This window comes from Bombus affinis, chromosome 12, assembly GCF_024516045.1.
Source record: "Bombus affinis isolate iyBomAffi1 chromosome 12, iyBomAffi1.2, whole genome shotgun sequence".
NCBI classification, from domain to species: domain Eukaryota; kingdom Metazoa; phylum Arthropoda; class Insecta; order Hymenoptera; family Apidae; genus Bombus; species Bombus affinis.
Genome location: NC_066355.1, coordinates 8,166,746 through 8,194,185, shown reverse-complemented (window position 1 = coordinate 8,194,185; position 27,440 = coordinate 8,166,746). Strand labels below are relative to the sequence as shown.

General features: G+C 40.7%; 1 protein-coding gene across 4 annotated transcripts in view; it reads right to left on the bottom strand.

The window, feature by feature from the left end:
- LOC126922537 (serine/threonine-protein kinase 25) overlaps positions 1 to 27,440 on the bottom strand; it is a 112,779-nt gene that overhangs the window by 46,460 nt on the left and 38,879 nt on the right. For 2 of the 4 annotated variants that reach the window (XM_050735214.1, XM_050735213.1), the window contains exon 2: positions 17,451 to 17,710. The exons of the other annotated variants lie outside the window; for them this stretch is intronic. In XM_050735214.1, coding sequence (XP_050591171.1) covers positions 17,451 to 17,684 — 234 coding nt within the window. In that variant the 5' untranslated portion in view covers positions 17,685 to 17,710. The remainder of the gene's footprint in view (positions 1 to 17,450; positions 17,711 to 27,440) is intronic. 4 annotated transcript variants of the gene reach the window in all.

Genomic DNA, 27,440 nt, shown 5'->3' with positions numbered 1-27,440 from the left:
AGGTTCGTTGATTCTTTGGTTCTGAAACTAATTGAATGGAAGAACCGATTTAACAAAGCGTTTATAGTTTGATCTTGTAATCACGTCGTGGGTCACGAAAGGATGTTGCGCGTCACGTCGATTCTGTATCTGGTCTGTGGCGATAGAAAGTTGTGACAGGATCTGCTCTCGTGCGATCCAGTGTTTCCAGTTTTAACGTAAGTCAACGATGAACATGCTAATGAACGCTTTAACAACTTTAACGGTACCAACCTGTCCCTTATCTGCGAATAATTAAGTCGGATTTAACGCGATTGCCTTCCATCGAGCATCTAGCGTTACGCTTAAGAAGAGTTTAATCCGAGAACTTTTGATTTATGGTTCACAGTTGTTCCGAATAAAACCACTGGTATTTCGAGATAATTTATATTTATACGAATATTAATTCGATTCGCCGCGTGATACGCAATTCGCGTGCTTGTAACTTCTCGTTTGAATAGCATCAATTTCCTGTCCCCTCGATTTTCTATCGAGAGATATCGGCGAAGTTTATAACAGGAAAAACTAAATTCGGTTTCCGTGTATGGATGAAAAGGAAGCGAACGCTATAACAGGAAGTCGCATTATTCGATGCGCTATTGTTCGAAGATCACGCTCGAGCAACGTTCAGAGCCGAGAGCCGCTGATGAACGTGTTTTATTTCGATATTCTTCCGCGTCATCGATACTGCAAATACTATAGCGAATTATCGAAAGCAGTTCGCCGAAAGAAATTGAAAATCCATTTACTTTCATGCCTTTGGTCGTTATTCCATCGATTCAATGAGAATGGCTTCAACTGCAGTTACTTTGCTGCTCCAAAGTGAAACCACGATGATCGAGTTAGTGCTAACTTAATCCTTGTACTTCGCTTCAATACCTGCTTTCTTTAAATGTAATTTGCTAACAATCGATAATTATATTACATTACATCGACTGAATAATTTTAACAAACAAGATTGACAACGACTTATCGTACAATTTATCGTCGAGTCTGTGGGAAACATTTATGTCAGAAATATTCCAACCATCTTTCAAGGACAAGCCGATTCATCCTTGAAAATACCAAGTATCGTTTATAGCGGAATTCGTTCGTTGTTGACAGAGTTTCAAAAGAATTACTATTGAGCCATACGATTCTAAGGCTTCCATAAGCTGTTCAAAGATCTTTTAGCGAGCACAGCTCTCTGTGAAATATGCCAGTCTTAAATTCTCATCTACGGATCCATAAACGTCGATGGTATCAGCGAAAGAGAAAATATTTTTTCGAGCAGAACGACGATACTCGCGAAGGATGTTGCGATCGATAGGTCGTAATCGAAGCTATCGAAGTTATCGGTCGGAGTGGAGTCGAACGGCGCCGAGGAATCGATAATGCGGTCAAAGGGAAAAGAAGGGAATACCAAAGAAGCTTGCTTCGACGTGAACTGGATTGTACGCGAACGTCGACTCTTATTTTATATACACTGGCGATTGGTCGTAGTTCGCGTTTCAATTCCACATCTTGAAACCCATCCGTTGTATTTTCACTCGTAGAAACTTCACTTTTCCTCTGTCCGCCACCTTTCCTTATTCTTCTCTTCTTATGGTGTTACTTGTTGTTTCAATTGCTGACATTCTTTTTCCGTTAGATACCGTTTATTGCAGCTTTCCATTTCTGGAGTTATTTTTCCTTTTTCATTGCAGCAACTTCTTTCTCGCGAACTTGTACCGTACTTTTATTGCTGCGATTCCTCCTTTGGTATCATTCCACTGTTTTTTTACGATCGTTTTTTTTTTTACTGTCTTTGGAAGTTCTTCTATGGTGTTCTTAATTGCTCCTTCATTGTCCGAATTATTTTCTCGTATTCTTGAATTTCTTCAATTTTTCGAGAATTTTTCTTTCCATGTCCTCGACAGTTTTCACGTTACTGGAATTTCTCCCTTTTTTTATTCTTGGAATTCCGTTCCTCGACGTCGCTGAAATTCCTCCCCCCCCTTGTTTAATCATTGGAATTCATTCTTTCGTATCTATTATGGCTTTTTTATTGCTGGAATTCCTTTCTTTCTTCGACGATTGCTTTTATATTTGGAATTTTTCCTTCATACGATTCCTTTGAGGACATTCGGTAGTCCGTAAGACCGCTTCGACAAACGTAGAAAATTTTCCAAGTTCCAATCTTATCATAGCAGATTGTATTCCGAGAATCTTATTATCGAAAGGAAGTCCATTGTTTGGTAGCCTATTTCTTTCTTTTACCGTTAATATAGAATGGTAACGTCTACATAGACAGTTGCGTGCAGGAAGATAGCCACTTGTCAAAAATACCCGCAACGATCAAGCAATGCTCGGACGATTTCAAAGTTCAGGATCATAAGCATGATATTCGTCGAGAATGTACATACACTGCCACTGTATTCTTCAACTACGTTACTTTTTATAGCCATAGTATATGTTTGAACGTCTTGTCGAACGAACACACGAAAGTTTGAGAAAAAAGGAGCTATTATACGTACAATCTCAGTCCATTGGGCAAGATATTGCATGCAGCCCTGCGTGTCGCTAAACTCGATACTTTAATTTAAGATCACGCTGTATCGCAAAGGAGGCTCGTGTGAATCGACCGTTTCGTCGCAGATTACCAAGGAACGGCAGCTACCTTATAAATTTTAATCATCGCTCGAACCTCGTGATATCGTCGAGGAATACTTAAATGAATTTCTGCACGGACGAAACGAGACAAGAGGTGCTTCGGCTTTAGGACGGTTGAAGCTTGGACGAGCTGAATTTCGCGAGAGGTTGGCCTAAAATGCCTCATCGATTTTCGCGAGCTGATTGTCAGCTTCGACGGATTCCGGGCCAAACTTTACTTTACGAACAGCTGTTTTGCTACGTTAAAAAGCAAAATTATCAGCTCGTCGAACCAACCAATTCATAATCGAATAGTGTCACCGTGTAAGTGTCAAGGAACAAGTTTCTTAGGAGAAAAAGGAACCTTATGCATCAGCGCAATGCAAATTCATAAAAAAGGGGAAGCTTATCCGTAGAAAAGCCAGTACGCGCCGTTGCTTAGTTGCAAAGAAAACTCGATGCTCCGACTCGTTTTCCGATTCGCCAATTAAATATAATTTATTGTTTATTGGAGATGATTCTTAGACCACGATTTATAATATTTCGTACAAGTTCCATGGATCGTCGAAGAGTAACGCGTCCGACGCTCAACAATGATCCAGCGCCTATTGGAAGAATAAAAAGGCTACTAATGCGGCGGTGAAATAAATTCTCGAATTGTCCAGAAATATTGGCCTCGTCAAATGGCGGTGCAATGACGCGTACATTCACAATGCGTTCGTTTTGGACGAGAGAATCGAGAATCATATTTCTCGGAGGATTTATCGGGATGCAAGCGGCAGGGGGGAGAGGGAGGGATCGAGGGGGAGAGAAAGAGCGGGCTGTTGGACACAAGGGGCTGAATCAGAAGCGCGTGCGCCGTCCAGCTATTAAATTTTAATGGTATCGTCCGTGCGGAATGAATTTTAATAGTGGCGCGTATGGACGGATGCGATTTAAAATCCGGTCGACGCGTGGACGTATTTTTGCGAGGTCGGTTGGCAAATAAATCAGCCGCCGGGTTTTATGGTCGTTCTGAATAAGACACGAGCATCGTGAATCGACCAGCTCCGACTTTCCATCGTAGCGGTGCTCCTTCACGGCTAAATGGTTCATTAGTCGCGAGCTTTGACTTACAACGTAGCTGTAAAACAACGTGTAAGAGAACGGGGCTCTGTTCTTTCGCGTTCATAACCGATGCTGAACGATCGGCCAATGGAAACCGACAACCGACCGGTGCAATCTCCGACCTTTCTCGGTGCTGTTACGTGAAATTACCATTAAATGCCGATCTTTGGTGATCACCCGACGATTCCGATAACTGCAGGAATACACGAACATCGATCGATCGACGATGATTAGATGATAATCGAAGATGTCTCGATTTTATTCTATTTCAGTTGACGAAAATATAACGAGCTTCTTTCCATTCGTTTTCTATGCGTGTATATCGGTCCTTTCGATTCCACGACATTTCTCCATCGATTAGTACGATCTTTCGAAGGAAATCGTTGGTCCGTAGATTTCATTTGATCCGCTCGGCATTTCAAGGACTTGGATCGTTTGTTCCTTACAAAAGAGTAACGTTAAAAATCAGTCTCATCTTACGAGTTTATTATCGTATCTGGCGTATTTTAACGACACCCTTTATTTGGCATCTTTGTCGCTCTTCTCAATGTTCGACTTTTATATCTTTGCACTTAAAGGATCGTTCCCTTCCAATGATATATTTATATAGGATTGATAGCTTGCTTGTACTGAGTTAGAGTAGCGCGGAATTTATTCAGCAACCTAATACCTGGCCGTGATTGACGATCGACGAGAGAAGAGAAATACGCGATCGATGACATCGTCAGACATTCAGAGATCGTCATTCATCCGGAGTAACTACGTACGAAGTTTATCATCGAATGAGATGGGAATGTCACAAGATGGGAGTGTAACGGTAACTATCATACGCGTCCATGTATGTATATATTTATACACGTTCGTTTTGCAATGCAAGAGAACTAAAATATCGTTGCGCAACTCGCGGCTGCACAATGGCGCGAAGTATAGCCGAGTGAAAGGCGACGAGATATGGCGAGGGGCTTGCAACTAACACGAGTCAATCGTATATATACGTCGTCGCATTTACAGTTACATATTATACATACACAGATACACGTTTGCCAGCTAATTCGATTCGGTTTCATTTCTGTGGTCTTCGAGGTTGCCTACTTTTTAGCCCCTAAGATTTTTCACTTATTTCTTAGGATATCGTCAAACCGAGATATCGTCGACAGCCGAGAACACGAAAACGAACAACGATATTATTATATCAGATTGTCTGAAAAGTTTCTTTCGTTTTATAAGGAAATAACAGACGCAGAACGTTTTCTGTTTTATAGTATTTTGTCGAATTACGTACGATCCATTCTGTTGTGTTGAGATAAACACAGCGAAATTTCACAGACTTGGTTTCACGTTTGCACGAAAGTGCATTATTGTAAAAAACATGTTTGCGAAAGAAAAACACTTTTCGGACAACCTAATACGAGTGCAACACGCTCGGTTTCTGCTGCTCAATTTTACGGTACTTAAACAACGGCTATCGAACGCCACAAAAATGAATACGAAGTTTCTCCTTTTGACGAAATTTCGGTTAAACGTTGCTCCATTCGTTCCTTTACTTGCTTACTTAATTCTTTCACGCAACATCGTTCCTCAAAATGTTACTAACTAGTCCATTCGCTGCTATTGAAATATGGCTATTCTCTGCAATACGAAATATGGTTAAGTAGCGATTAACATCCTTTCACGAAGAATTCTGCGAAATTTCTATGGCAGGATTAATCAAAAATTAACGGCTTCCGCGAGATCGAGAAGTTTCAGTTGCGAAACACGCGCAACGTATAAAGAAATTTGCCAAACGTGTCAAAGGTCGGTGCTGCGTGCAGAAGAAGAAGAAGAAGAAGGAGGAAACGAATTCTTTTCCGGATGATGAAGCAGAACGAGGCGATACGAAGCACCGTGTCAGAACATGGGTGACATAATCGCTACGCGATCGATATACTACTTGTCTTATCGAGTGTCAGAAATACGTTCATGGGGTCGACCACGTTAAGGATTTGCCCCAATTGTGTCTCCGCCGGTCACGATTCTCCTTGTTCTCGGATGATGAAATTTCCCATGTCGATTACCCATTGGATAAAGACTCGCATTGTCAGCGTCGATAAGTCTCGCCGATCGGCTACGTCCTAAATTATATCTCGCGTCGTATCGTTCGATATGCCCACACGTTTTACTTTGCTCGATGATTTAATTTCCTATCCTTCAACTTGACGCAACAACCGATTTCCAGAAATTGCCAGGTTTCTACGATATTCCTGCAACCTGTGATAACGATCGCTACGGTATTTCGTAGACACGATAAGCGTGAAAAAGCTTTTTCCATTGCTCTGTCCAAAGAGCGCTTGACGTTTCGTTTTAACTGGTTCATACTTAATAAGTTACTTTCGAAACCTGAATCCATGATAATTTATTATACTAACGATATTAATAAATATCTGAGCTAGAAATTCCAGACTATACAGACTTCTCTTTTACGGTTGCGTAATTTTGTTGTTAAATACGATACCGAAATAATTTATAAAATATAAAGTTCGACTCGTTTTATTAGTAAACTTGTTGCTATCGTTGTAGGTTGTTCGTTAATGTTGGCAATTCGTAACTTATGGAAGGATTTAGAATTGCGAAGAATCGTACGATTCTCGTAGATCGTCGAGTTTAGCTCGACACAACGGAGGACCGTAAAGAGTTAAAGCGAGAGCGTGCTGAAAGCAGTTGGCATTAAAGAGCGCGTTTCCCTTTCGAATGCCGCTCTGACATTTGACGTGGTTGGGACAGTGCGTGTAATGCAGGCCAGAGTCGACGACGACGATGCTTCCGAAATCGAACGTTCGATATCGCGTTCGCAAACGAAGATAAATGAAATTTCCGCGGAAGTTCGCAGACTAGTCGAGCAAAGGAAACTTCGCGTGTTTCTTACCAGCAAGTTTCTCTGCTGCGTCGTACCAGAATCTTCGCAGACATCGCCAAGTTTCCAAGATACATCTATCTTAGGTGGGAAGACGATTGTATATAACAAGCGTGCGCGACACTACTTTTAAAAAGTGCCGTACTAGAACCTCGGAAACTTGCCTTGCTAAGCAATAACGATACGCGCGGTGAACACGACTTTTCATTTATTTGAGTGCACCATACGATCTCTCTCGTTATTTGTCTTCCTCTTTTTTATGTTATGAGAATGTACCGACATACTGCGACCGGTCTATTGAAAAGATATTTTTTTTCTTTTTTTTTTTAATAAAATTTTTTTCCAGAGAAATCATACAACTTTTCGTATCAATCATTTTTGCACGGTTGTTTGCCAATGTTCGGAGAATATTGACCATTCTTTTTCAAGTGAAAACAATCGAAAGTCATCTCTCGGTTTCATCTTTCATACAGAGTCCGATGCGAAGAAAGGTCTCGCGATCTCTCTGTATAAAGGTCCGTCAGTGACAGAAAGGTTTATATAATCTACCGCCATCTAGTTCATCAAGAGATGAATCAACGCGTGATTTACTTTATCCGGTAATAAAACAACGTTACGATCTCGTCCAATTTGCAAAACGATAATATGAGTTTACTTTACGCGAAATAGACGACATCGGGAACCGTCTCTGGGAATGTCCGGCACGCTGACAAGTTCGGCAAATACTATACAGCAGTAATCAAACTTCGGAAGCTAGTAATTCGCTATAATTTACACGTTAAACGATGCTCGGCAACTGTCAACGCAGATACGCTATTTACGTTAGACGATAAACACCGATCGTTTGAGCGTATTGCAATCACGAAAATTTCAGTCATTCGCGCAATCACGTTGTAATTTTCCATTATGTTTACGGTTCTGCGCTTAATTAACTTGCCAAGTGCTTGATAATAATAATCAGGCAAACGAGTGGCTCGTGTCATGAAATTCACTTTGGCTGAATTTTTCGAAGCCTCCCCTTTTCGATATTAAATATAAAGATATGTCTAATTTAATGTATTTTCAAAATTTCCATAATACCGTATTTAATTAGGCGTAATTCTTCCTCATAATTATAAATTATACCTACGGTAGTTACACAGAAACATCCAATCCATCGAAGGAGATAAAAATCGACGAGAATAATTTTTATGCGGATCCTTTGATCTTGTGTGTCCTTTAGCGTCTTTAACGTTTAGACATTTAGATAAACGCTATAAAATATTCGAGGAATTTTCATACACAACAATCCAGAGATTTGCTTGCTTTCGGGTTCTTCGACCGGTGAGTATATTTATGAGGCACGTGAAGCCTCAATCTTACGCGAGTCAAGCCACGATTTAGGGCGTGTTTCTAGCAAACGAGATTTATATCCACAGGCGGCCAGATGAAATCTACCTTGCCGAGTCCCATTTCGAGTTTATCATCCGAAAGAGACCGAGCTTCGATTTCTCGTGTCGTTTGACCAGCTCATAAATAATAGATCGGAGGGGATGCGATCGTTAGTAAATACTTGATGACAAGCGCTTCTGGGATGGAATAAGAATAAGGTTGAAATCCTGCCTCGTGGTGCGACTACCAGAACTTCTAGAAAGTTTGCCAATTTTAGCATTGCCAGACTGCAAGCAGACAGAATGACTGACAGAGGGAAGAAAGAACTGTAACGTGGGATAAGGATTGGCGGAATATTCGATCTTTCTGCAAGGGTTGCGAATGGAATGGCTCGTGAGAGTATTCCAACGCTCGTCATTCCTATGATCGTGAATTTCCTAATTTTTATGTGTACATAGTGTGTGTTACGTAAAACATTATGTAAAACAATTGTGGTAATTACATCGGTCAAATTTGAAGCCAATCTGGAGTTATTTATTTAATAAAAAAGAAATTGTTACACGGCACGAACAGCCACCTGAAGCGTATAATAAGTTTCGAAAATGGTCCTTTCGAATCTGTTTCGAATTTGACCAATATAATCACGACAGCCGTGCGAGAGCCAATGAAATTTCAAACTGTTTCGCACGGCACGCATAATATATCCATAAAAGTTTCTACAAGTTTGAACACTTTCGTGAGAAACTGTAGGCGAAAATGCCTCTTCACAGGGGTTAAGTACGCCACTGAAAGAAAGTTTCAGCCGCGCCAACATCTGCATTCGATGCTCCAGAATTGGATGGAGCTGAAGCGCTCGACAACGCTGACATTTCTTAAAGTTAAGCAGTGTGAAACAGCGGCGTGGTCGAAAATCATTGCTCCCTGCAACCGACGCGACGTCGGGAAATAAAACAGCGTCGACGTTGAGCACTCTGTTTTATGCCAAAAAGTCTGATGGGTGCTTCTCGCGAAGAGCCGCGAAGGAGCACGTCCCCAGGAAATACGGGGGAAATACAGCAGCTTCGAGCGCTACAGTCAAACACAATTTCGAGAGGGAATTAATTAAAAATTCTCGATGGAACTAGAGAAAAAGTGTCCTCGAAGATAAAAAGAACAAAGAAGGCAAGATGGCAGAGAGAATCTATGTCGCAGCGAATTGTATTATACAAGAGAATTGGTTCTTGTGAGAAAAATTACCGAGGAATTGTTGTCATAGGAATCCACTGTGATCCGTCGTTGTGTCGGCTGAGAAAGTAGGTAACGGAATGTCTATTATTTGGTCGGCCTTTGATGCACTACGCTCTTAATATCACAGGGCTGATATGTAAAAGCGGGACATTAACAGCAAATTACACGGTGCATAGGAATTTCCACGTGGGGAGTCATCAGGACAGTGAAACGTCGGCTTAAAAACGTTCGTTTCGCGAACGAGGGTTTACGTCGTCCGACGATTATTAAATCGTTCTTCTACGCCTCTCATTAAAAAATTCAATTACCTGTGAGCCACGCCTGCATCGCGTAATCTCTGTAAACGGCACCAACGCCGTTAACAACGAGCTTCCAAAGGGCGAAACTATAATATACAGGGTGTCACAGAATATTTCAGTACATTTGCAGCACTTTTCTATCAGAACGATGTAAAAATTTGATACGTTGAAATACGCCTGTATCCACGAATCAATTAACGAATTTTGCCTTCTATCTATCTGTGTCTTTCTCCGACGATAAAATTCGTAGAGCTAAATAAATATCACGGGATATGGATAGGATTTCGACTGTAATATTAAAATTGTATTCCTTCGAACGTTCAATTGTAGCCACTTCGCACAATCGGTTCTTATTATTTACCGTGTCTGTTTCTGTATCGCATTTGATGTAAAATAAATGATAAATAAACGAATACCTCGAGAAAACTATGAAGAAGACACGAAATTATCGCACGACCTCATAATATTTTCATTCGAGATGCAAGAAAAGGCACGCACGAACCATAGGGAGAAAGAACATAGAAATTACGTGTCTGTCAGTATATCTTTCAAGATGTCGAAGAATTATTTATCATCTCGAGGTGATTGGCCTTAAAGTAAGCGTAAGTTTCTCCTGGGATGGTGCAGACAACTGATCATAAAAGGACTGGGGCTGTATACGTTTTTCACGGCAAAAGTTGAGCTTTTACGATCGGACCTGCTCGTAGCTGGCATCAGGAAACTCGTAACCGGAAGATACCGCGGCAGCAAGGCCGTTACATAGTTACCATTAGACGATCTGGCCCCCTGCTTATATTGGGAGGGTCTTCCTGTTAGTGGCCGCAGGGGAAATGCGCGTGGGATGCATTAATGGCTGCCACCGTAAGTGTTTAATAGCCTAACTACTTCGAAGCGAAGCTGGCTAATTGTTGAATATATAGTCGCGTCTATTACAAACATTTTTCAAAACTCTCACTACATAATACAGGACTTTGAAACGATTGCTTTAACGTGAAAAAGTTATCGAGTCCTGTGCAGATTAACATCGTCCATCGCCTAATTCTTCCAGCTACTATTGCATCGTAAAAGTTCCTTTGAATTTGTTTAACGCTGTTGCAAACGTATACAGCAGTGAACGAACCGATTGTTCAATCCAACGTACGTATTTATCGTTGCACGAAGAATCATCCTCTATATGATCCATAAATAGTCAGTGCATATATTAGATAAAAGAATATTAAATAAGAACATTATATTTAAAGAATTTGCCTTCTTCAAAATAATATTAATATTTCAATAATCTCCAAATAATATAATATTATAATAATAAGCAGTCTTCTTCAAAATAATATTAATCTTCCGATAATCTCCAAATAATATTACATTATAATATTAAGCAGTCTTCTAACTATATTGAAGCAAACTTCTTCAAAATAATATTAATCTTGCAATAATCTTTAAATAATATTATATTACAATATTAAACAGTCTTCTAACTATATTGAAGCAAACCATCTAACCAGCTATATCGAGCTTATGGCAAAAAACAGTTATTTTAAAGCATCGTGTGGTCAACCGAGCTGTGCAGTAGAAACGGAGCGTCAACGACGGACACGAGAGCTTGGAAACTAAATACCGGTGCAGCGTCCCACAAATCTGCCGTTATTTCGAAACCACGCGGCAACAAAAAATAAACGTCAAACAGGGTTGCGTAAAAAATAACTTTATAAAGAGCGGTACAGGCCAGCAGCGCAACAAACATCGCGTTTATCCTAACTCTGGTCGCTATTTGCCCGCTCGAAGCCAACAGGGGAAAAACTACACGTATCACGAGCGAATGGTTCGATCGTCGAGCCGAACATCGCTGAAATCTGGTCGGCGCGGCGCGTTTTGCGAGGAACATCGGAATTTCCGCGGCGCATCCATCGTTTACGGAGCAACGATTCCACCGTTCGCTACCACCGACCTTTCTCATGCGGACGATTACACAACTCCTGACACTGGCACTTATCCCGTTACACGGTATCCTCTTTCCTTTCTCATTTCGTCGTCGCCACTCTCGTTCCTTCGCTTGTACTTAAGCGCCACCTTATACGGTGTAATTAAATTCTTCCTTCCAACGATTACAAAGTCGGTCGATCGATCGTTCGTGTTCGGTACATCCAGGTTCTGTAAGGGACACCGGGTACATTCCGATGGTTCTCCACAAGAGAATCGTAATTGCACGGTACACCGGATCGTTCGACCCCCGAAGCACGGTCTTTTAGCAATTTTGCACCGTTATTATTGCAAATTGCAATCGTATCCTTCGCTTTTCAGAAACGCATCTCCACCAACAATTTTAATTTAATTTCTCATGAAGGAACGTGCTCCGTGTGGACGCGGTTTAACGTTCATCGATCCAACCTCTCTGGCTGGCTGGCTTTTAACGAAAACCCTTCGTTTAGCTGTCCCGCGTCGTTGGAACGCAAAAATTGCACGCCCTTTGTCTCAACCAGATCGATCGCAGGGTCGATCATAGGCTAAAATTGTCCGTATGCCGGCCGATTAAACATCGGTGGCAAAAGAAGAACACGAATATGCATCAGGGATAGAGAGAAGTGGATTTTCCAACTGCCCAACTAGTTTCCCAATGCTTCGACGTGTTGCGCTCGGTTCTATTCTGTTTGCGAAATCCTTCATTTCCCAGCAGTTAATGACCAAACGAATCAGAGGAGGAATTGGCATCGAAGAATTTCGGTAAACAACGGAGGAGCGTCAAAATCTGCCTCGAAATCGCTCGTCAAATATTCATCGTGCATCGATAATCGTTCTCGGTTCCCTCGCGTTCATTATGGTGTTTTCCTTTACCTCGTAATATTTCGATTTTCCGTTTATGAAAGCGGAACGGTTAATTTGCCGAGAATTAACGACATTTGCTGGCAGTTAAGTGGGTGGCCAGTGTAATCGTACTGATTACGACCGAATTCTGTCCACTGATTGTCCAAGCACGTTCTAGGCAACGTAACCAACCAACGCTGTCAGCCGGGGTTGCTCCTGACACGAGAATATCCGTGTAACCCCCATGGTACGACGATGAGGGTGAATTTTCGGATAATAGGGACGTCTCGAGTGGTCGGCGTTAATTAAACGTATCAACGTTTTGATGTTCTTCGTATCTGTACTTGATCAAACTTCTAATAAGGGGAGTGTTAACAAATTTGATGGAACTTTGTCGTAAATAAGTGAGCAGGTGAAAAATGTTTTTCCCTGACTCTGCTTCTTTTTCGATATACTTTAACTAGATCGTGCACGTTTGTGCAAATTTATATTTTTTATCAAGTGTATTGAAAAAACTGATACTTTAATAAAAAGTCGTCTCACCTATTAAACATTGAAAATAGTCTGCTGTAACTTTTATATCCGATACGTTTTTTCATATTACACGCGTTCAGTAAATTTTCGCAGTTGCAAATTTCTCGTAAACGCATAAACATCCGCAGCCTGGTTATTAGTTGGATTTGTCGACGACTCAGTTTTCATTAACTTTACATTTTACTAATATTCGTGTATCGTAATAAATCGGTTTAAAGTATCGAATATTTATGAGCACTAGATGGTATACAGTCTTGCTAACAACATTTGTTCCATGTTGAGTGTCTTCTCTTTAATTACGTACGATTTTAGTTTATTGTTACTATTCGCTCTTTCTGTTATAATCATTGTATTAGCACAATATATATTGTATCATGTATCATCACACACTTTCACTTTCTTCTCTCTGTTTCGATAGAACAACTTCGTACACCGTTGGAGACAAATTAATCATACGTCTAAAAATTAAACTACGTAGCAAATGTCTTCATAGCGAATGGTACACTGATAGAAGAGAAGAGAAAATATTCGATGTAATCGTGACGAGAATAGAAATAAAGAAACATGCTGAAAATCGGATTCCACTGTTCCCGAAGCAACTTGCGTATCGACTAACTTCTAATCAGACGGAGGCTGTAGAACGCGAAAGGGTCGAGAGTTCGATACCTAGAAGGGTGTCTTCTAACGAAAAGAAGCGTTAATCCACTTCTCCTCGATCTATTTAACTGTCTTTGTTCTTCGCCACGTAGCAACACTTTTACCCTCGTTTGGACGCGTTTAATGTTCTCCCCTCTGTCGCACGCCTCTTCTTCCCGACACTTTCGATAGAGGAAATGCAATAAACAATCGCCACCCCTACGATGTCTATTAAAACAGCAATTTCAACGTTAAAGAGAATATACGATTTACTTGGAAATCGAAGGGAATTTTATTGGCAAGCGAGCGATGGGCCCTTTGTTTCTAACGTACCGTGAAAACCTCGAACCGGATTCTACATCATTCGGACTGATTTATCGCGGAGATTTCGATCGCGATTGAAGGCTGCGAATGATACGGGTACGCGTCCCGCTGCATGATACATAGCTTCATCCAGTAGGCGATTTATAGCAATTCGAAGCAGTCATTTAACACGTTCGTTATAACGAGCGATCAAGTGCTTAATCCTGCAGCTTCATTATTGGCCGTGTTTACCAACGTTAACGAACAGATTTACTTCAACGCGTAAGGATAGCCTGCGCGTGCGGTTCTTGATTATCTCGAAAATAAAGGTCTAATTGAGGAGCTGCTCGTTCTCCGAGGCTTAACAATCGATTATAATTAAAGCCCTTTTTCTTACTAGACGTAACACGAGACTGGGACGTAGAGACAACGCGTAGAAAATTGTATAGCGGAATAACGCCGTACGATCCTTTCGACATACAAAGTGATTAACGCGTCTTGTGGCAAATTTCTCGATATCACGATATACGTAACATGATTAACGTTAGTTATTATAGTTTTTGGGAAACTTAGCCGAATAGAAGTGAGTGAAAGCTATTGGAAAAACAAATAGCTGGAAGGAAAGATCGGTGAAGTTATAAATGAGAAATAGTCCAATTTTATCTGAATCTTTCTTAACTTTCGCTACGACTTTTCTCAACAACCTAATGTAATTTTGATTACATAATTTGTTCGATAGATTAGAAAGTTAGGGACCTAGAGGTCTTCGAGGTATACGATTTTACGCCGATAATTGCGTAACTTTCATCGATGTCTCTCTTTCAATTAAAGGTTTTAGAATAAACAATAAATCGCAGTTACCCATCGCGACCGTGCCGTGTGTGTTTGAAAGCACATCCTTTGGAATGCAAAGCCGCGTGGCGACGAGACACGGAGACTTCGGCGATGGACAGTTTAATCTAGTTGTTAATTTATAGCGTTTCGGGCGAGTCCTTTAACACGTTCGTTATCAGAGCCGAATAACACAAAGGACTTAATCTCGCCGGTTCATTTGCATGCAAACCTCTTGAAGCGGCGACCGGAACCAAGACGGAGCCCCGATAGATGCAATTAAGTTATTCGTAGTCCTCCACCCTTTCGTCGTCGAAAAATAAACCGACCGCCTGCCAGCAAACAGGATGCAAATCGTGCCACAGGGAAATTACTTGGTAGGGATGACAGAAGGACAGAAAAAAAAAGAAAGAGAGGGGACGAGTGAGACGGGAGAAGAAATATTCAAACACGCAGAGAGATGAAAAACAATCGAGCAAGTTTTAGAGTAAAAAGACATGCCTCTGCCGCGGAACGAATATCGATGGACCGTCTAGTCAATTCGCGGCAGAAATTGAAGCGAAATTGGATCGCGAATGAAGTAGCAGCACGTGATAGCCATTTTCTGATACCATTCTAGGAATATAGAGTATCGACGATCCTTCTCCGTACGAGCATTTCAAAGGGGGAGAAAAAGAAAAATGCAAGAATAAGAAAGAAAAGAATTAAACGATTCGTCGAAGAAAGAGACGTTCAGGCATTATCGGTCGAACATAAATCAACGATTCTAATGGAATCACAGGGTTGTTAAAGGCTGCGGTAAATGCACTACATTGTCGCGCAATCGCCTTTTCGCTCGTAAAAATCCTCCACACAGTCTGACAATCGGAGAGGTATACGTCCGTGCCAATGACCCATGCACGTTCGATAATTCCAGTGAAAATGATCGTCGCGGTTTTTCTTTTCTTTCTTTCTTTCTTTCTTTTTTTAACGAAACAATAGCGTTAACGTTGCTATGTGGGACCGTGAAAATGATACGATTGACCTATCCATCTGGTTGTTCGACCAATGTTGACCCATTTCAATCTCAAACACGCGGAGAGGGTCGTGATTCTCATCCATCTATTCGTCGATGTATCTAACCTGAATACACACACGAAAATTGAAATTGGAACGATGCGGCCCGTGCCAGCGAACCAGGCAAATGAAATTCATCGGGCTTGCTGCGGGAGATAACGCGTGTTAACACTTGGACCTTGGGAGAAACCAAGACGTTACGATATAAGAATAGTTGATAAGTTGACCGGTGTTCATGATTTAATATTATGCTGCGTGTACGTAACGTCCCTATGTTTGAATATTATAGCGATTTTTTTTTTAATTTCAAGCGAGCAAGAGATACATGTTTGCCACGAAGATCAAATGAGAAGGAAATTTTGGGGTTTGTTAAAGTTTTCTTTTTGTTGAAATTCTGTTACTAGTTATATGTTGGAATTAACACTGAGCTTACCAGGTAGACAATTGTACATAGAAATGTACATTCGATGCTATTTCTTTCGTTCGTGCAACTGCAAATATGTAAATTCTTATACCAACAAAAATTAAGAAATCGATTAGTCAGCTAATATGAGGAATTGCATAAAGTTAAATGAACAAAAGAAATAACAAGGAATGTTAAACTAAAGTTTGAAACCGGTCGTTTGGCCGTGTCTGGTAAGGTTAATGTTAAACGTACCGTAATGTGAAATAAAAAGGAGAATCGGGAAGATCTTGATAGAAAATAGTAGCGAAAAGGAAGGCTGGTGCATGGCGAACAAGATGAAAACGAAAAGATAAAATAAATTTAGAAGAGACGGTAACGACTGCGTGGCAAGGCGCCCAGCACCTCTGTCAGCGAAATCGTCGCGTTTTCATGCGGTTTCTGCACCGACGAAGATAACTTCCCTTTGCATCGCAAACGCGATTTCCCATCGAGCGGAAAAATTTTTCTTTCCTCGACGACTTCAGCCATGCGAAGAGGAGCGTAGCAGCCTTTCTGGTCGGCGATTGATACAAATCTTTCTGAACGGTGCCAAAAAGAGACCGCGTTTCTCCCCGCAAACTTATATCTAAAGTGTCCCCTTTCTTGTTCTTGCAAAGAACGTTGGAAAAGGAAAAGGCATGCTATTAGCGCGACGAAAGGTTGGCTAAAATCGCACGTAAATATGAAAAAAAGAAGGATGAAATTTTGTCGATTGGAATTACGTTTTGTAAGAAATAAGAAAACGTCTACCTTTTTCGAGCGATCGTCTAACAACTGCGATCATCGATGGAAAAATTGAAGAATGTTAAGAGGAAAATCGTGTTTGCTACTCGAAACGTTCATAATCGATCGGACACGGCTGCAGACGTAACACAGTGAAAAATTCGTTTTACGTTCTCGATGTCGAATAATGGTTTTTAACACGATTTCAAGTATTACCGGTTTCGATGCTGTTCCCCTTAGGTGCACGCTTTATCGTAACTGTTCGGCAAGATTACTGTCACTTCGATTAATCGAACAGGTTTCGTTTCAGGCAGAAAGCAACAGGTGTATGCGCGAGATTTGTATATCAAACTATTTCGAACAAAACTCGTTCCCTGCTTTTACTGCCTAATGATCGCGCGGAATTGCACAACCGTCTCACGCGGTATCATATACACGGAATTGCAAAAGGAACTTGATAAAACAGAAAATATGCAACGTTGACGCGTTTGTTCTCGCTAAATTGTGCAATTAATTTACCATTCGCGATGCATTTCGACACGACGGAAAATAACATACATCGTTGGTTACTTGGAAAATATTTTACATTTTCAAGACTTACCGCCCTCGTGTTGAGCGTCTCGTTCAGATTGGTCACGTTATTGTTGATGTGGTTGTTGTTGATATTATTGGTCGTGCGGGTCGAATTGTTGTTGCTCGAATGATGATTCGAGTTGTTTCCATTGTTGTGCTTATTGTGCTTGTGCAACACCATAGCGACGAACATTTTGGCCTCCTTTCCCGACCGGTTGGTCGTCAAACGATTTATCGTCCTTTCAGCGATCCGCAATTTCATTCGTTGTCACGGTGCATTCGCGTAAACTGAAACACCGTGAGCGCCGATGCCGATTCGTCCTCAGGGATGCAAATGAACGACAGAGAAAAGTGGATAGATGAATATTACACGTCATTCTTCTTTCGTCGCTGTTATATGCAAACGTAATGATACAATTTTGCAAAATGCGCGTCTATCTGGAACGCGATCGCGTCCATCTTTCGACGCAACGGGAATAATTTCTAGCTATCAATTTGAATGATTCTCGTTGGGACGGCCGCTCGATGGAAAATTAAATCTCCAGAAAAACGATATTTCTCGAGGGCTGGCTGTCCGCGAGGATAAATCGCGACTCACGCACGCCCAGCTCGTTAATCTCGCGCACGACAAATCCATGCATCGTCCAATTAACGCCCTAACTTATAGCTGGCACGAACAGAAGCGATTATCTCGCGAGATTCAACGGGGATCGGTCCAAGCCACCTACCATTCGCCTAGAATGTATAATCAGCTCGGACTACGTAGTAATGCCGTTGCATCCGAGTAAATTCTGGCGTTCATCATAACGCGCGAATCGTGTCCTGGCAACCTGCAATTCACCGGCTCCCCTTTTTATCGTATTCGTGTGAAATGAACGAGGTTGCTCGAGCCTCGACGTCGTTTTGCACGTGCGAGCACCGAGCACGTGAAGAACGCGACAGCCGACGGCTCGTATCGATTCGTTATAAATAGCCGTGTGCAATCGACTGCGGCCTCCTTCTTCCGCGACTTATCCCTTTCGAACTGCTTGAATATTTTCCTTACCGAGAATCACCGACAATAGCATTTGCAGAATCCCTAGCTGGGTTCAATGGCGCGTAAAAATTCCGAAATTTCATTGATATTAGAACGCGATACAGCTAAATCTCTGTACTACACGATGTTCGAGCCATTCAGACGACGCGTCTTGATCAACCCCATAAGTTGAAAAGTTACGGAAGAGCGACGATGCTGTGAACACTGTTTTCCTAGCTATTTTCATCTGACAATGAATCAATTATCGTCGAACTATGGACTATGCGTTTCTGAGGGATTTAAACATAAACAAAAATGTGCCAAGATATTCAATGTCCAATATTTACCACTCGAATGACAGGTTCCAAAATTTCATTAAAGTTGTACGTTCTTTGTTGCTTCTTTCGTTCGTCTAACTTTATATAAATTCTTGTATTACCTGATTAATCGATTTCTCAATTTTTGTTAATACAAGAGTTTACAATTTTCAATGAAATGTTGAAACCGGTCATTTGACCAAGCCTGATGAACTTAGCATTAACTGCATTTATAAAGAGATGAATTTGCTCAAACATTAACAATCTTATTAACACGTTTTGTACGAAACCATCGTATATACGTTATTCCGAAGAGACACGAATATTTTGGAAGATAAAACGATGTCGTCGCAGAGAATTACAACAGGCCGTCGTGTTCTGGCTGTTGTTAAAACAGCACGACGACAAATTACCGCTAAGCATTTGACTCGATTACTACCTTAGCAAACACCTGGCGTTCAAGATCATTTATTACCCGCGCTCCGGCTCTACTGGACCCTCCATATTTCATGCGGAATACCGCGATAACGGTTCAATTTTCCTTTTATCCTGGCTGTGCTCAGCCTCGTCGGTGGCCCGGTGTTCGAACGGTTCCGTTTTACGAATTACGCTCGCCGGAATTACGTAAGATACGCACACGGCAATCATCTTAACAGGTAACGCAACGGCGAATTGCGATAATTGGAGTAGGAGAGAGGTACGGGATCTGGGGCGACCCAATTTGATTACAAGGCAATGCTCTAGCCGCAATTATTACCTTGGGGCTAACCGCGTTAGATCGACTAGACATGACTGCAACCTGCTGCTACATCGGCGTCCATCGAGCAATCGCTTCTCCGACTTGCAACAACTATTCCAATTAACAGTAAACACCACGGTATATCCGAGATCGTGCATTCCCACAGGAGAATGCAACAGTATTGCACAAATTGCACTCGTGTCAAGTTCATTGACGCTGGAACGTGTTTCGTTCTGTACGAAATTAAAGGCGATCGCGAATAACCGACGGTGTTCTATAGAGTGTCACAAAAGATGCGTGGAGCAGATTCATAGAGTGACGTTTGGCTGACAAAGTTTTATCGTTAAAATCTAGGATACCCTGTATACCATGATGTTAGCGTTAACGATCTTATAGAGACGACACGATAGATTTGAATTTAAGACTAGATTTCTCAAGGATAGATACATTTATCATTGAATCGATTATTGACTCGTTAAAGAATAATAATTACGTACAATGTGAAAGGGTTAAAATTTTCTAAGAAGAAAAAAAAAACAGCTCCTATGTAATTCGTTAAAATACATACTCGTGGTAAGAAATAGTTATACCTCGCTATTAAACACCGTACGGGTTTCGTCTGTGGCGTAGATAAATTTTCTCGAGTAGGAGCCACAGATATTTTCAACGTTCAGCGAAAATACTCTGCAAGCGAATAAAAAACCAATGATAAATGACTGTCTCCCGTTGGAATTCCGTCCATACGAAACCACGAACTTCCATTTTCACGTGATGTACGAGCACTTTCGTCGACTGGCGCGTACTTTCTTCCGCTCAATGGCTTCCGGTCGCTGGGATTTATTGATAATTGGAAAAGTTACTATCGGCGATCACGATGCACGCAGAATGCATGGTCCATTCCTAGCACGATCCTGTTTTATCCTCTTTCTTTCCAGAACGCTGCTGACCGGATATTTGTGCCGACAATTTGAAACCAGTTAATGAAGTTACCTCGTTCAACTTCCCTATCCCGCGATTCGACGGCTGTTCAAACGGAATCCCACTTTCAAAGTTGCCCCGCGAAACTTTGCAATTATCAAGATTTTAGACGTTTCAGTTTCGAGACAAACTATTTATTTTCTCACCATAAGGTACAGGTCCGAAGTGAATTCACGGAAGGAAAAGTAATCTGAAAGTTTAGTTAACGTTTGCTTCCTGCATCGCAATCGTTAAATTCGTCGCAATTTCTTGATACTGTGACGACATCATTGATGCCATGTTAGGGTCAAACCACGCACAACGTGTATATGCTAGTCGGCGACTCTTTACGCATTTATGAGAAATTGAAATGCACGAAAATAGCAAATAACTTTTCTTAGCTTCTATTGTATATTTTAGCAAAAGTCTAATCAGTTGAATCTTCTTTTCCCTTTTGATTATTTAATTTAATCTCGATTATCGCGTTTCATATGAAATCAATAGGGTGAACAGAGTCATATCTGTAGATTTTCGGCAAATAAATAACAAATAATAATAATCAGCAAAGACTTCGACAAGCAACTCACTTCGGTTCGTAAAATATCGAAAGTATCTAATTAAAAGTCCATAATACAGTGGCCGGGGAAAATAAAAACCGTATGGAAGAAAATACATTACGTCTGTCATTCGAGATTTAATTACATGTATCACCATCGATTACCAACATTTATCAACTACTTTCTGCGTCAGATAAGATTTCAGCGTAAAATAGCCACCGATGTTTTGTCGTGAGACAATTTCGAAGAGAGAAGACGGCTCACTTCTCGAAGCTTTTTCTTACACAAACCTTGGCAAACATTGGCGGTGTAATTATTGGACGACCAAAAACTGCAGTCTCGAGCTGGGGATCTGATCGTTTTACGAGGGTTTTACGTAGCCGTGAGCCACGAAACTGGTTCGTCGTAGCCGCTCTGTAACGCGAAAGCTTGACTGTCGCGAGTTAATTTCGCGTTAGTTCTCGGCCCTCGAAAACAACGAGCACCGTGACCCGGCTGTCCTGTAAATCTCGTGTTTTATGGTGTCCCGTAAATTATCGCGGCGAATTCACGAAACGCATTAAGAGTCCCGGCGGAAGGGCCGCGCGATAATTATTTCGCGTATGCGATTACGAACAATGTAATAAATAACGATATATACGAAGAAGTATTTTCGCGCGAAGCAGTTTCGTGAATCACGATCTGCACGCAAGTCTGACCACGAACGGTCCGATTCTCCTGCTATGCGCTCAGCGTACGTATGTACGTCTGGTTCGCGTACCGCGAATTATTCTTCCTCCATCGCGTGTCCTTTATTGCTGCTCGTTAACTATAACATTCGCCATTCACTCATGCATTCTGTAGTAATTCTTCCTGCATTTTGAAACGTATAGAACCATTCAAATACATTACCGTACGTTTGTTTTTCGACATTTCTAAATTGCTCTAAATATAATCGAACTCGGTGTTGCGCGATTAAAATATCGCTGACGCTCTTGTATAACGCAGTTTGCAAAATAACGATATGATTGGAATGCTTCTTAAAGGAATAATATTTTGAAAAAATGCAAATAAAGAAGATACGAATTCAGCGAAGCGAAAGAAAGTTCAACCGACGAAGAAATCGTAGTAGCAGCCAAGGAGCGATATCGATGGAACTTAATTTTAAGCGAGTCTGAAATACACGCTTAAAATAAAACCATTCTAACAAGTTACAAATATTTTGTCTTTGTTGCTTTTAAGAACGAACCGAAAAGATTCGAGATGAATTCTGGGTTTGAGGAGTGTTGCAAATCGAAGAATTAAAGATGATAGAAATGTTGGACAAGGATTTGAATCTGAATGTGGTTTCTATTCAAACTCTTCGGATCCTTCTTCTCGAGTTCTCATACTTGGTAGTAAAATCTCTCTCTCTTTCTCTCTATTACTTTCTGCTAAAGTTGATTTCAATTGGTAAAACGGTGCACAAAAGTCTGCCCGAGGGAACAGGATACGCCGCTCTCTAAAATAAACTCGAGTAAGCCGCCGGTCGCAAGGACAACTGCATAGAACCTACTCGCGACAGATATTCCTACGCAGAGACTTTCTCTCTTTTTCTGTCTCTCCTCGAGCTTCCTTTCTTCAGCTACGCAGATCCACGCAGAACAATCCGTTGCAGAATTCCGCAAAATGTTCACTCGGATGCGAACCGTTTTCCCAGCGAATTTCGAGAATGACGTTTCGCGATTCGTAGAGTATGTGGATGACATACCTTTCGTGGTTAGATACGTTAACTTCATAAAGGGAGGAACTTTTCCGTGGAAAAGTATCAGAGTTTCTCGTAAATAAACCGTGCACGTTTATGCAGGCTCGTGTGTTCGTTAATGGAATTAACTCTTTACCTTGAAATTTTGTAATATTACCGTTTCAATAAATGAAATTTCATATCAGCAAAGTAATTAATTCCCCGTTGCGGGCAAACTAATTTTCGCTTCTCTATCGATACGAACGTAAGACAAAATTTTCAAAGATTCAAAAATCAACCTATTAATTTAACGATTCGAACCTGAGAATCTCGTACAACCTCTATATACATATTTTATACTATAATTTTCATATCTCCTACGAATTGATAATAAACTTTAATTAGAAAGCGTAACTGCGTTTCGACATTATCCTCGGTAAGATTGATTAGTTTCGCGCTTTATCAGCGTCCCCTTATTAACTCGGGTACGAAAGCTTCTACTTTGTCGTGAAACTATTTATCCGTTTGGCAACTAAGTGATTGCGGATTTTATCAATATCACTTAATGACAAAGTCCGCAATCACTTAGTTGCCAAGCCAATATATGCGAGCCAGTCGATTTATCCGTCGTTCCTATTGTTTCGTAGCGGTCCACTGATTTCATTCCATATTTCAGTATGGTGTAGCGTCGTATCGTTTACAGAAGTTTCCACGAGTTATTGTGTGTGTATAGCATGACACGTTCGGAGGAAGACACCAGCAGCTCGTGCGAGAATATTGCAAGCCACGGGGTTCAAGTGTGTATCGAGATCAAGAGAATGGAAATATTGGTTCGGAGACTTCTATTCTTTTTACGATATGTTTGAAGACAAATGGGAATATTGCGTAAGAGTATCGGGGATTTGCTGCCGATTGCATTTGGCAGCAAGGGGTTATTGGATCGGTACGTCGAAGATTGCATTCGTTTCGTGATATTCTTTGAAAAACGAAGAAGCGTTATGTTGCTTTTATACAAACACGTAGAATACGATTCACTGAAGGTTAGGATGGAACAAAAGAATCGAAATTACGCGACTGCTTTCCAACAGACTAAAAGTTCCATCATACGGAAAGCAGTTGCAATATTCAAAAGCTCTCGCTGAAAAAACTCCATGAAAATCGATTATTTTACATTTGCATTATTTTGTGATCGAGTGCCTTCGCGTAACACGAAAATGTAAACGATCGGCTTTAGCTGGCAGTTGTGCTCGTGCACCGGAGAGTTCTCTTTCTTGTCGACCTTGGACCTTACAGCCTTGAAATGGATCCTACCGGAGAGCGGATTTGCTTGAAACTCTTTTTCTGGAAACGAAATGGAAACGACGGAAGCGCGATAGGAAGCCGGATATAGACTAAATAAAATAGTGGCTCGATAAAAGAGGCGACTTATTCCGGTCAGGTACTCGATACTCCACAGAAATTTTACATAGCCGACCGAGGTTGTCCAAACATCGACAAGTCTCATGTAATGCTAATGACGGCGAGTAGAATGGGCAAAAATAACAGGACCAGCCTGACGTGTCCTCAACTGGTAAGAATTCGCTGCAACTTTACAACGAAGTTTGTACGACGTTCGATCGTTCAACGAGTAATTTATTCCTTGTTTAAAAAAAACAATTGAGTCTCCAAGCTATTATCGAAGAATTGATAGTAAATCTAAAGATTCACAAATGCACGTGATATATAAAAATATATAAAATATCCACAGCAAAGTGCACATTACGATATATATATATAGTAAGTGGATCAAATCTCTATTTGTATCTCTATTATCAAATCTCTATTGTATTCTTTATTTGTAATGGTAAAATTGTTAATCTGCGTAAATATCTGTAGTTTACTGATCGCAGATAAGACACAAAGATTCCTTAAATCGCTGAATTATCCGAAAAATCCGAGAATCGCGAGGAATCCGAGAATTCTCGTGGAAGAAAGTTACGAACAAACAATCCGTAACAATACGCAAAACGAATTGTCTCAAAGCGAATTCCGCGAGCCAGTGGTCGGTCCATTTGTTTCCTTTTTATTCTTTTTGCCGCCACGAGCCCAACGTGGAAAAAGCAGCTGAAAGAAGAACAGAAGCAAGCGGCCAGTAGAAGAGACAAAGAAGTACGCAGGCAGAAGCGAACTAGAACTCTAAGTTCTCGTCAACGGCGCATTGTCTTGATGCACATCGTGGTTCATATTCCACCTGCTATGCTCTCGGAACGCGCATCCAGTGTTACGTGTCCATTTACATAAGCCAACCTATGCCTGAGTTTCTGCGCTGATATAAGTGAGTGTGTGGCTGACATGTATGCACCGACATGTGCAAGCGTCGATACGGATGAGTGTCGCGTGTATCTCCACAGCCATCGTTCCATATACGATGACTACCTTTGTCAACTTGACCAACGAGTGAAAAAAAAAAAAAAAGAAAGAGAATCACAAAGAGAAGGGAATAATACGGAGTCGAACATGGTCGGCTCACGATTCATCGTGGCGGAGGCAATATCTCGTGTTATTGAGCAACCTCGATGAAACCATCGACTAAGGACAGGATAGACGTGGCATTAAATGGGACTTCCCGCCTCGCGTTCTAAAATATCGACCTCGAAAAAAATCGGAATGTTTGTCGTGCCTTTTACAATTTATAACCTCGCGTCACCACGATTGTAATTATGTCAAACTGTAGTTGTATGATTCGTTAGAAGCGCGGTCGGTTTATTCAAACAAAACTTTAGTTAGCGCTCGGTTAAATAAACTTGATCGAATTCATTTGTCTGAACGAGAAATATTATTATTATACGTACAAGAAAGCACAAGTACATAGTAAGGATAATAAGTATTAGTCGATCGATAGGTTCGAATAAACGGAAATCTGGCGTACATTAAATACGAATTACAGACGTTGTTAAGTAAAACAATGTAAGTAATTAAATCAATAATTGAACTAAAACAATACTTCAACGTGATCTTATATTAGAAAGTAAAGTAGAATTGTGTGCGTGATATTAGATCTATGTGTATACGAATTAATAGTTGAACAACGGTATAAGCTTAGAATAATATTATAAAATAATGTGAAAATCATAATTCTAGTAAAAATAAATCGACTATTTTGATAGCGTGTAATGCTTTCTGAAATATCGTAGAAGGATAGAATTGTACGCTTCGTTGCAATTACAGAATAGAATCCTGTTCTAAATTTTATTTATAATTTCATACAAAGGACTTTAGTTTCAATTCAAACCATTGCTATACCGAATCGATAACGTCGCGTGCCACACGAAAATAGTATGGGGAGGTCAGGTGAGCCCCAAAACGTGAGACTCGAAAAAGCGTTGAATGTCACGTTTACCGTTGTATCTCGTCTGTGGTGAAACTACTTTCAGAATAATTGAAGCGAGTTTGTGAATCGATGCTCGAAACACTGGCTTCTTTCTACCTGGTAATCAAATATTCCAAATGCTTTCAATTTCTCTTCATTTCGATCTGAAACAACGTTGCAATGCTTCGTAAAAGTATTTAAACACTTCCATTGAAAACTTTCATGTATTATATATTATACGCGTGTTGTATGAAACCTTTCAAAATTCCATTAGCGCTTTAATTAGGTTGGACCGTCACGATCATATCAGTAAAGTTTCAAGCGAATTTTGAAACGTATATAAAAGCTACAAAACATTCGCCGCTGATGTATACTGACTACAAAAATTTCCCATACAACGTGTATAATGACTTTAAAGATGAAATTACTGCTAATAGAAGATTCCAAATAAATGTTGTGGCTTAATATAACGAACAATTCGATTAATTTGTTCCCATACTTTGACGATCTCTACGGAGGTATGCTCACGATGATGAATATTCTGTAACTTTGTAACAAACTTTTAAACTTTGTATGATCGAGAACAGTCGATCGTTACAGTTGCAACAGGACATGTATCTCAAAATAATCCTAATCCGGCTTGGCAACAGTGTTATAATTTAATGTTACAAGCTACTTCCGGACTTAAGTTGTCCTTAGATGCTGTTGATATGTTTACATAACGCTCGTCGTTACAGCGTTTCGTATGACGCACATAATATGTATAACATATATTCGTAACACGAACCAACGTACGTTTCATTGTTTTTCTTTTAATAGCTTCTATGGATGATTCTCTAACCACGAATATATCCAATTAATCGTATTACAAGGGGTATCGCAATATCGTTGTTTAATATCTATAGCCGACAAGACGTTAGCCGATCGATTACATAATGAGGTCAATTACGGAGCACTTTACGATGATAGCTGTACACCTCGCGAATACCTGCAGATCCGATAGCGATATTTCATCGGTGAAAAAGTTCGCGTGCAGGCCACCTGCTTCTCTGCATGATCGAGTTGCACAATCGCCGCAACGTTAATTTCAATTAATAGCACGGGATAATTGATTTGCAAGCTAACCGCAAACGTTCCACCACTTAAATCGTACAAAGGGATTTGGAAATCGAACCGGTCGAAATACCAAGGCAAAAGAATTATCGTCTCTGTTTTGGTTATGACCGAGTTAGCACAACTAATAATCTATCCTATGCTTGATTAACTTGAATAATCTACAGTTCTATTGGCAAATAATCATCCGGTATAGCGAGAAGTCGATTTGCTCGATTGAAATTCAAATACAGTAACTCTAATTTAATACAGCCACTTGCGTTCAATAC